General features: G+C 36.2%; 1 protein-coding gene across 1 annotated transcript in view; it reads right to left on the reverse strand.

The window, feature by feature from the left end:
- The window catches only part of LOC121418241 (transforming growth factor beta-2 proprotein-like), a 38,574-nt gene extending 27,046 nt beyond the window's left edge, over positions 1-11,528 (reverse strand). The window contains exon 1 of the mRNA XM_041611995.1: positions 10,332-11,528. Coding sequence (XP_041467929.1) covers positions 10,332-10,710 — 379 coding nt within the window. The 5' untranslated portion in view covers positions 10,711-11,528. The remainder of the gene's footprint in view (positions 1-10,331) is intronic.
- Between the last annotated feature and the right edge of the window lie 357 nt (positions 11,529-11,885).

Below are 11,885 nucleotides of genomic sequence, written 5' to 3' on the forward strand. Positions count from 1 at the left end.
TCACCTGTGCCTGAGAGGCGAAAAGCGAACTGAATCACCAAGGGCCCGTCTTACAAAGAGTTCCGATTGATCCAACCAATATCAACTATGGAAAGCCAGCACCATCAACATCTGAATGATTGTTTGTTCCAAACATTTTCGAGAAATGACGTATGTTCATACATTTACTGTTTTTCTTGACTTTTCTTCATTATGCTCCTCTTTGCTTTCAAAGGACATTGAGCAAATTTCCTACAGAAAAAAATTGTCATTGATGTATTTCCATAATTGAGATTGATCGGATCAATCGTAACTCTTTGTAAGACGGGGCCCTGTTCTCTCGTCCCGATAACTGATTGGGCATGTTGGGGGAGTGCAGGAGGTTCCCCCTACTCTTATCATACGAATAGTGCAGTGGGTTCTTAACGTCCAAAGGTAGTGACTCTCCTCAACACAGGGGCTCCATTTAACGTCCTATCCGAGGAATGGTCTGTTTTCCAATGTATGTAATGTAACATATATATAGCCTGTATCTATGCAACAGGGAGAGACGTTTACATACAACACATGCTTCAGTCATTGAGAATACAACCTAATTTGGTTTATATTTCACTGCAATATCATACAATCTTTTCATAACATGAGGAAAGATTTCATTAACGGTATTTAACTCAAATTGAATAATTTGCAATAACAACGATACATTTTGAATGAGACTATTAAGCAGAAAAACTGAGACGGAAACGGTTATCGTCATCTTGTCTAAACATTTCTCAAACTTGGAACCGGAAACCGAGTTGACGCCTCGAATAGTCCTTCAGATAAACCGACCTTGAAACATACCGTTATTTTTTGTTAGTCTAGGGAAAAACATTTTTATTCCAGTGAAAGTATGATGTCACGTGTGAGTAGACAGTGGTCCTTCCTGTCTGCTAAAGAAACCAGAAGTGTTTTTTTCTTTCCTACCTGAGGTAAACGCCCAGTTGGTGAGAAAGACACCGGGGAAAGAAACATTAATATCGATGATCTGCCAATCTTCTACCTCTCATACCAACGAGATATTTCATAAAATAGAATACAGTCGGGTTACATTCACCAATATTAACACACATTTCAACTTCCATAATGCACCAATATTTTTTCATTTTGAAACTATATATATGATTTTTTTTCTCACACAGTGATAATATATTTCGTTAAATAATATAGACCAAGAGCCTTTAGAACCTTTACAAACTGAGGTGTGTGTTTTTCGAGGGGGGGGGGGCATGCGAGATATATTGCAATGAAAATATATTTTGCATAAAAAAATGAAAGCGGATACCATTGACTGGATATTTCAATCGTGATGAATTGATGAGGTTACGAAAATAATTTCACACCCACCCTAAGTGGCGGTGTCTCCTTGTAAGTCACAAAAAACATTGATATATAAATAGAAATATAATGACAATTATTGACATTGCATTCCCTTTGGGGTTGAGTTTAGGGTCATGTGTCTTTGTTGACGTAGCATCCGTTCTACCAATAGAAAATGGGAGCAACAGGTGAACGTGTGTGGGTCAATATCAAAGAGGTAATCACTCTGGTTTCTATAGATAAATATGAGAGAAAGGGGGATCGAACTCCAGTGAGGAGGGGGCACTCGACTATCAAATCACAGAGATACATACCATCTTACTTACGAGAACAGAAAAACGCGTAAATGTTTAAAACGCGGTAGTGTTTGAAGCATGGTCGAGGACCGATATGCACATGTGAGTAAAAAATATATCAAACTGCACCCCCCCCCCCCCCCCAAAAAAAAAGGAAGTGAATGTTGATTTTTCTCATTTCTAAAGTTTCAAGTTTATTTTTTATGGATTTCAAGTCCAAACATAAAGGATTACAATCAAAATAAAATGACATAAGAACATGGGAAAATATAGATAAAGAGGGTATTTCACCGTGGGGGGAGGGGGGTAAACCCGTGGTCGCGCGAATGTGGACAACAATAAGGTGACCCCCCCAAAAAAAAATGGAGTGAAAGGGTGCCGGAGACATATCACTACTTAACTATGTTAATGATTTCCTTCTAGCATTATAGAGATTTAGAAAATATAATCAGAAGTAAAAGCATAATAAAGTTTAAATGAATTTATTACCAAAATCTCACTGTCAGTTACAATTACATGATAATAGTACATCATATCTACAAAAACATTTGGTAATCGGAGCTAACATAATAGCAAGATGCTAATCGAGGTTATCCCCAAATAATGTAATTATCATAGTTTAATCAATAATTTTAACTAAATCACAATATTGTACATCAATTTTTTTTTCGATACCTTGAATGCGAAACCTGCAAATTATGCTAACGAAAATTTTTATAATATTAACGATTTGGGGTCATTGTACCTTTTTATCGGATAATGTATACGCCTAAGTGTCTACAAAATAATAGAATATACTTTTTAATGTTGTGCATGAAGTTGAGAATGTTCTACAAATGTTGTTTTTATTTTCAAAACATTCTGTGTGAATTCAAAGGCCATTTGAAAGTGCGCACTTTGCAGAATGTTGTTTTATGAAATAGAATGATTTCCTCCAACAGGTGAACTTTGTCCGATAAGCAATTGAAACTATATTAGTTGGTTTGAAGAGGAAAATGTGACACTGCGTTGCCAACCGCATAAAATATATGACTAACTGATTTGTAAATATTTATTTAATGAGAACTTCAACATCACAATGTCATTCGTTTTTAAAACATAAATATTATTTCAAAGATTGAATATATCCACATATTTTGCAACCAATTAATTCGAATTAATTAAGGAGGCAAGTTTGTTGTTTAATGGCCACGTGATTACAGCCCTAGAAGATAATAATAATAATGATGATGGTGATAATAATAATAATTATAATAATAAAAAAGTAGTAGTAGTAATAGTAGTAGTAGTAGTAGTAGTAGTAGTAGTAGTAGTAGTAGTAGTAGTAGTAGTAGTAGTAGTAGTAGTAGTAGTAGTAATAATAATAATAATGTTAATGATAATAATAATAATGATAATGATAATAATAATGATATTAATTATAACTGCAACAACGATTTGACAATACTTATTCCTGATTATTTATGAAACACAATATTATACAAGCTTTTAACCTGGGCCTGTTGCATAAAACTTTTTACCTGAGAAAACTCTGGTAAAAACTGAAAACTAAGGTTAGTCTGATTTCTGCCATTGACTTAAACACAGGGCTAAAACTCCGGTAAAAACAACCTGAGTTTTCTCAGGTAAAAGGTTTTATGCATCGGGTACCTGGTGTCCGTAACACAAAGCTTAGCAATGATCGTACAACAATTTCCTACGATTGATTCCATTGACTACAATGTACAATAAATCCTGAAAATGAAGCGTACGATTAATCCATAACCTTTGTGTTACGGGACCCTGCTGAGATCTGTCAATGAATCCTCCTCCCGTCAGGGTTGAGTGCGGCACAAATGAATTCTGGCTTGATTATTACTACGTTCAACTTTAAATTCGTTATCCTACTTCGAATTTGTTCGATTCTTCATTATTATTCACGATTTGTATCTGACCTGGTTTAGATGTGAATATTCTATAGTGTATACATTTTTTTCCAGAATAACATTTTATTGTTCATATAGACATGGCACCCATATACGTCCCAATTGTTCATGACGGGTCATATTTCATTGGAGATTTCAGCCAGCGATTGATGTTGTTGTGATAAGGTAAGAGGGAGATAAAAGTCTTTAAGGAGCGTGGTAGTAACACGATGATAGATGGAGAATACCGTTGTCATTTTTCATACTTTTAACCTCTTTTACGAGGTGATCCGGACGGGAAGGTTGAGGGGGCGCGAAGGCATAGGTTTCGATTCAAATGCTTTATTACGTGGCGTATCAAATGAAAATATATTACTTTCGTGATTGTTATCGGTGCGTTTTAAACCAGTTATCGCATTACAAATAGATCGGGGTTTCAACAATTTACTTGTGGACGAAAAGAGATATGTAGGCCTACATTTTGCCTCCTATTCTTCTTTTAAAAATTTCTACATAGAAGTATGCCACATTTCATGGTTAAACACAATGGACAAATAAGGCGAAGGCGAGTGGTAGGTTCAACGATCGAAATGTAGAAAGCTCAGTATAAAAAACTTTTATTAACCAACCTAAATCCTTGGTAAATGTCAAACCTGTCGAAAATTCAGAGAAAATCAGCTCGATAGTTCAGACAGCATCTACTGAAAAAGAACTTCGACCGTTTGAAATACACTGAAAACTTATCAGTTTCCCTTTTAAAATAATATAGGTCTATTGGTGTCGGGTCAGAGTATGGCTGAAGTTCCAGAACTCTTCTTTTCCTTGAAAGCTTTGGGGATGTGCTTCTATGGGAATAAGATGAAACCCCGAGTGTGAATAGGTCGATGAAGAGGGCAAAGTCAGACAGCTGGCACGATCATAAAATATGACATATCATCAAGGAGATAAGAAGATTTATTGATGCATCCAAGACAAAGTACCTATATAGGTATCGCTATGGACCTAGCTCCATGGTATCGCTTACTGCATGCTTGCATCGTGACTGCATAAAATAGTTTAAAGGGGCTCAAGAAACAGATTTGAATTCCAAAAAAAACACCCCTCAACGTTCATCACAATTGAAAAAAAAATGAAACAATTTCCAGGGTATCGTATCTTATCAAAACATTTAAATCAATAGATGGGAGAGATGAGAGAGGGGGGAGATGAAATGTGATAAAAATGAGACTAATAAATATTCTAAAACGTCTCTAGATATTCAAACCTCCACCTAAAAAATGTAAGGCAAAATTCGGATACAGTAATGTGGGAAATAGCACATAGTGAACTTTGGAACTGCTCTAAGGATAAGGACTCCCGTATTTGCCAGAAGTTTAACATAAAAAAGACTCGGAACTGTGATGGAATCTATAGTGGACCCCGACTGAGTGTATTTATAATTTGCTTGTAATAACACTCAACGACAGGATTTCAATTCCACTCGAGAAAAAAAAATACACATTTGTAGTACAACCAGACTGTGTACAAAGCCCTTAATTGCGGTTTCTTTATTTTATATTCCGCGTAAAAGGCATGAACACCTTGCAATCGAGTTTTAATACCCGTTCCTGGATATCAATCATTCTTGAATTATATGAAATTTATATCATGGCATTATTATTGTCTATAAAAGTACGTCTCCCACATATTATTTCATTCTAAGAAATAAATGAAGATATGGATCCCTTGTGGTCTTATCTATAGATTTGACATTGATGACTCGATCATAAAACATATAAATTTAAATTTTAGGTTGAAGAGAGAATACATAGTTTAAAGAAATCTGAATATAAAAAATCAATTTAATTTTGTCGGTTTGAGACATGATGAATTATTCACTCTAATCTTGTATCGCATCGGTGTTTCATTGAAACCCATCTCAATGATAACCTATTAAAGGAAACCAAAACCCAAGAAGAGAAGCAAATTGTCAGATTTTCCTCATCTTTCAAATTGCATCTTGCCTCCTTCTGAGCACAACATATTATGTCAAGGTCAGGAGGAGATTATGTGAAATATGTAAAATAAAGAGGAACATTTGAAAATTTGTGTACAAAACAAATGGAGAGTAGTCCACAAAATCAGCCAATTTGAAGCACGTTTGCCAATTTGAGGATCCCCATAGAAAGTACAAGACTTTTTAAATGTCCATTACTCGCTTATTTCTTAACCGATTCTGATGAAACTTTTTTAAATTGTTCCTCTAATTTTACTCTTTCCAATCAGATTGATTCTCTTCTTGGGTTATGGTTTCCTTTAAGCATAAAGAAGAAACCACTACTCCCTATTATTGTGGCCCGTCTAATCGGATTTGGGTCTAGCTAGCTAATATTTGTGAAGAGGTTTTAATCTGGTTAGTAGATATGATCAACAATTGTTTTGGAAGAGATGGCATACATGACATGATTATATCCATGGCGTCTGTTATTATTCCGATGGTTGACAACCGTCGTATAATTATGTTTGCTATTTCAAAGCGTTCTTTCTGAGACAGTATACTGTAAAGGCCTGGTCACACCGCCCGAGCGTTGTTGGAGCGGTCGTGGAGCGGTAGGGAGAGAGGGTCGAATTTCGCTCACAAATTGGGGAAAAAAATCTAAAATAAAAAAAATCGAAATCGAAAATGGTAAACGGTAGCGAGCGGTGATGATTTTTTTTTCTCCGCTCCACGACCGCTCCAACAACGCTCGGGCGTTGTGACCAGGCCTTTAGTATTGACCAAAGTCAATCCACAGGTTTTTTCAAGAAGTATTTGTTTTACATGAAACAGAATGAAGCGCACCCACTGACATTCGACATGTACTAAACCTTGTTCTGTAGAATCATTGTAGATGAAAGTAAAGCAAGAAAATCACGTGGCTTCATCGTTATGTTTACCAAGAATCAACACAAAATTACAATATGCCCGAGACGCCTTTTTTTGTTGATCCCCGTAACAACGTGAACCATGCAACAAACGCAGACGGAATGTGATGATATAGATCCATCAAATTGTTTAAAATATATTTTTATCACCATAGGCCTAGGCTATCTGCATTCCTGCCCGCTGTACTTAATCAGTTTTATTTCATCATGAATTCATGATCTTTATTAACATGACCATGATGACATCTCTTGCTTCTCCGTCCGTTGCTAATAATAAAGGCCAAAGCACACCTTACGACTGTTTCCGATCCGATTTTGGAACAAATCGCATTTTACTAATTTTCTGAAAAATAAGTGTGAATGGAACATACAATTTTATTTGAGGTTTAATTGACTGAAAGAATACTAACATAACCATTTTGAAAGACTGCAAGCCTTTATTTCGGAGTAAAAGCCAAACTATTTTTTAAATCGTAGCCAATCGTACAACTGCTATGACGTCATTACAACTAGATATTAAATTCGCTTTTATTCTATGAATGATGATAGCATAGTCACAGATTTGAACATAGGTATTCGTACAATGATTTAGAACATTGCACAGTAAGATATTCCAAGTCTCAATGTTAGCATCAAATTCTACTTTATTTTTTTTTCTAAAATCTGGTCGCAGACCAATCGTAAGGTGTGCGGTCGCCTCAAGTCGCTGCCCTGACTCATGTTTTCTCGTTTTAAAGACGTAATTTCACTGAATTTGATTTCAAATCTCAGCTATCCTATTGATATGAAGACGATGACCTAATGTAACCCCCAATTATCGGGTTCTTCCTCCGTATTTTTACCCCCATTATGGTCCAATTATTCTCTTGAAACGACTGGTCTTTTATATTAATCCACTGAATGTCCAAGATAGGATGCAATAAAGCAGTAATTGCATCTATTATAGTAGATCTATTACCATGACAGGCGGATCAAAAATATGTTCTTTGTCATTTTCTTTAAAGTATTTAGCTATATAAGTCTTGTCATTTTGTGGAAGAAAAGATTCGAGGATTTTTAGAGTTAACAGGCATCTGTCTTTTCACATTACCAACAACAACCTTCTGATACTAGAATATTCAAAACGTAAGATTTGTTGACCAATAAATGAAAAAAAAATCCCGACAAAATTAATGTATTATGGTTTCAGAAAGTGTGTTCACATAGTAGACAATGTTAATAAGTAATTCACACTGTTCAAAAGTTCTAATTTACTCGTGAAAATGATTTTGTGTGTAACAGTAACACCTTGTATTCTTCCTTAATGGTTCCTCCATTGATATTCATCAATAGTATCGCCGCAGTCCTGTCATTCCCCCTTTATCTGATCACGTGAGTGATTCTTTCTTCTTTATATTTATAAATAAATAAATATATATCTATATATATATGAATGTTCAAGGGAGGCATCATGGTGTCTAGACATCATCCAATCACATTCCAAAGATGCATTGTAAATCCCACATCACTCATAGATTAGAAGAGATGGACAGATGGAATTTCCCCTCCTCCTCCTTACATCACAATCTTGATTTCTTTCCCTTTTCAGGTTTGCAATGTTCATTTCCAAATTACTTCTTTTTTCAATCACTAACTTAATATCATTCGCGCAAAATAGTTCTAGAGGTATACGTTATCATGTAGGGCAACATCCCGATTGAATTTGTGTGTTTCATTCTCGATTCTCCTTTGAAGCTTGAGAAAGAAGGTTTAGCCAACAATCTCGTTAAAGGTATTGTTTAACTTTGTGAGCAGCCGATTTAAAAAAAATCTCAAACCAAGATGAAACATGTGTACAAGTACATGTATTAAAACTAATAAACCCTGAAAACAACCAATATTATTGAGAATGAAAAGCTAAAACTACAAGGCAAACCCCGATTTTATAAATAGGCGTCTTATAGACACCTAAATAGTACACACAAGTGTATGGGATGAAATTAAGATGGTGCTTCCGGTCACTTTATATTTCAATTTTTGAAGCACTAAATAATTATTTTCGAACGCAATTTTTTTTCTGGGCTTCATTTTCGTAACATATCACAGACACAGGTGACAAGTGTGACCTTCTAGCTCAGATTTTTTAAAGTCAAACTAGTATTAACCAATCACTTTAACTGTTTAATGATTGATCATTAAAAAACGTTAATAGGAAAACATAATCACACGCCGTTGAGTAAATTCGCTTTTAAATTGTATAAATGTTTTGCAAGCTATAATGATTGTTGTCTCATTGAGCCAATTCCAATAGAATCATGAATACAAAATATCTTCCTAGATCTGAATGAATCAAGAAAAGGACTGTAGTATTTTATTCCAAGGAAAATTTAATAAAAATACTAGTATGGTTTAATACGTTTTTCTCCATGTGAAGTACGTATAATGAACTCTGAAAAGAATCACCCCAACCTGTTTTCAACCCATTTCCGATGATTCGGTATGTTTACCCAACAATAACTGAAATCCTCCTCCTCTACAAGTTCATTCATAAATGCCAGTATCCGTCAATACACAGCAACCCACACAAGCTTCACTGATTTCAGTGGAGTAAATTACAAGTATGTACAGTGTGACCAAAATGGGCGGGAGCACTGACTTGCTTGGCCGAGTCCGTTTTTAGAATAGATCCTCACACAACTTGAAACTCTTTATGGCTTTCAATATAATCTAGAAAAGCTTTTATCATTGCCTTTACCTGTTTATGGACGGATCAATGGTAGGGCTCGCGCTTCGATTATCCACTTCATTAACTTCATTAATCATCTATTCATCCATTAATAGGGATTTAAGGAAGCCCTCAATGATGTTTCCTAATCAAATTATCAGCTATTGTGAGGATAATCTCATCTTTACTCTAATCTCATCCCCCTTTTACTTGCGCTTTCTTCCATTTGGATTTGTGATATTATCAAGTCAGGTCCATGAAAACCTATCACCAAGATCACAGGCAAGAGCATGGAGACAATGAACTGAAACGCCTTTTTGATTCGAGCACCCTCCCCCTTCATCCGCTCTCACTTTCTCTCTGTGGATTATTGTGCACTTAGGCTGATTAATACTCGTATTATCATCTCAAATATTTGCAGATTCTTGATCAGAATCACCTAAGCTATGAAAACATAAAGCAAAAGTTAAATGTGCTGAATACACAGTGTAAAAAAAAATTGGGTAAACGTTTTACCACCACGAGGGTAATTATATGTGTCCAACCAATTTGGGGCAGAATTTTACCCCACGCGGGAAGCATATTGTCCAGTAACTTAGGTTAAACAAAAAAAATAAGCAGCAATTACTTTAGAATGGGCAAAATTTTCATCACACCGGACGAATAAAAATGACCATCATGATCATTTAAATATACAAGTTGTCCATCTCATCAGTATAAATATATTCTGAAGAATTTGTCAGATTTTCCTTTAATCGTCACTCAATGCTTCTGTCACGATGTCGACAATAGCACCAACGCCTAACACAATTTCACTCTTGACTTAAGAAACAATTTAAAACATACGAAGTTGCTCATGTACTAGTCTGTTTTATTAGTCGGCCTATGAATGATTCGCTTCAAATCATACATAAATTCATCATGACCTTTGATCAAGCAAAAAGTACGTATTGCAAAGAAGGATGTTCAAACAAGTCTGAGTAAACTTTAAATCCAAAGAATTAACAAAAGAATGATAACATCGGGTTGGATGATAACGCTATCCATGATATTAATATTCAAATAACGTACTCTAGACGAAGACTAACTTTGATTTTGAAAACTTTTGTCTCTGTTCATGATACTAGAAATATATGCGTTTGAGTAATGCTAGGGCATGGATCAAGTGAAATTGAAACGACTCACCCTTTTCAATGTCAGTTTCCACTATGCCGTATAAGATGGGCAATTGCGCGAAATAGTCATCACTGGATCCTGCTAACCCTTGACATTGTTGCTTCTCATTTTGATATTTCTCCTCAAGCAGCGACACCGTTAGATTATATAAATCCATTGTTCGTTTATCAACCTCCTCTGGGCCGTCATCTGTTGGTAGGGCAGTAAGACCAAGTTTGCTGAGTATTTGCCCCTTGATGGCAGCGATCCGCCTTTCCTGATACTCCTGGAGATCAAACTTACATTGTCCACCGGCACCGAGACCGTCGAAAGTCAGGGAAAGAACTGCTAAGCCAAGCCATGACGCCAACAGGCATCGTGTGCATGGCGTACTGATTGCTGAAAACATGGTTTGCTGTTTTTTCTTACCGTCACTACAGTTTAAATTTGAAAAATTGATAAGTTAAAAAGCTGTAGATATTTACACTACGGCTGTGAAAAATTCCATGAGTGATAATTCAATCATGGACTAAATATATGCACATATAGCTATACGCTGAAACTGCGGCAGTTGTCATTAATGGTTATTCAGTCATGGACTAAACCAAGTTGCAACATTTACCTCAATGACTTAGCTGAAAGACTCCAGGACAAGTGTTGGTTTGGAATGATTTCTTAGGAATTTTAGATTTATTCTACCAGGTAGAAGATGAAAATACAGTCAAACATTAGACAGTTTTGTCACGATTCTTATTCATTTTGAAACTGATTAGCGCTTCCAAAATATTGATGAATACGGATCATGCTCAGAAGACAGCTTTCAGACTGATGACATCATATCATGCCAATGATCTTCAAAAAGGTGTTCATAAGACGGTGATTAATTTGAAATCCAATAAGGTAAATTGAAGACCGTTCCTAAATACGTTAGCTGGGATGAATACATCCAATCCACTCTTCAAGCACCATCACCAGCGTGTCTCAGCATTTCTTGGCTTTAGAATGCAGTGATGCCTGGTGAAGTGGAAGTCTTTTATACCGGTGCTGGGAGGAGTTGGGTGGTAATAGCTGCTTGTCTCTATCCGTCCTGGGTTCCCCAAGCGAGACAGGTTCGTCTGGTCACGATCGAAGATCGTCGTCTGCTACGGAACCAAAATACACCTACGTTGTATGAGTGTGTGTGTATATAGGTTGGATGTACACTTTGGCGGTGTTTTGGCTACCATTCAAAAGATTTGTTGTAGGTCCATAGAAAAAACGCACGTGAGCGCGTTACGCCAACCGGAACAGAAAGAGGGAATTCGTGGAGAAGCCTGTGAGGGCTAAACAGAGAGGGGTGGGGTGGAGGATGGAGGGAAATGGTGGAGGGGGCTGGAGGTTTGTAAACTGGAGATAAATAAAGAGAAATGCATGGGGATCCCAGAAAGAGTCATGAATTTGTATCGAATCCTTGAGGAAAGGATCAGAGGGAGGGCGAGAACATGAAATGTTGACACATCAAGTGGAACTTCATTAGGGCATTCATGTCTAAACGACGACATTACGAAACCATCATTTTAAAATTGGATGCCAGCCACATGACAA

Source organism: Lytechinus variegatus, chromosome 7, assembly GCF_018143015.1.
Source record: "Lytechinus variegatus isolate NC3 chromosome 7, Lvar_3.0, whole genome shotgun sequence".
Classification (NCBI taxonomy): domain Eukaryota; kingdom Metazoa; phylum Echinodermata; class Echinoidea; order Temnopleuroida; family Toxopneustidae; genus Lytechinus; species Lytechinus variegatus.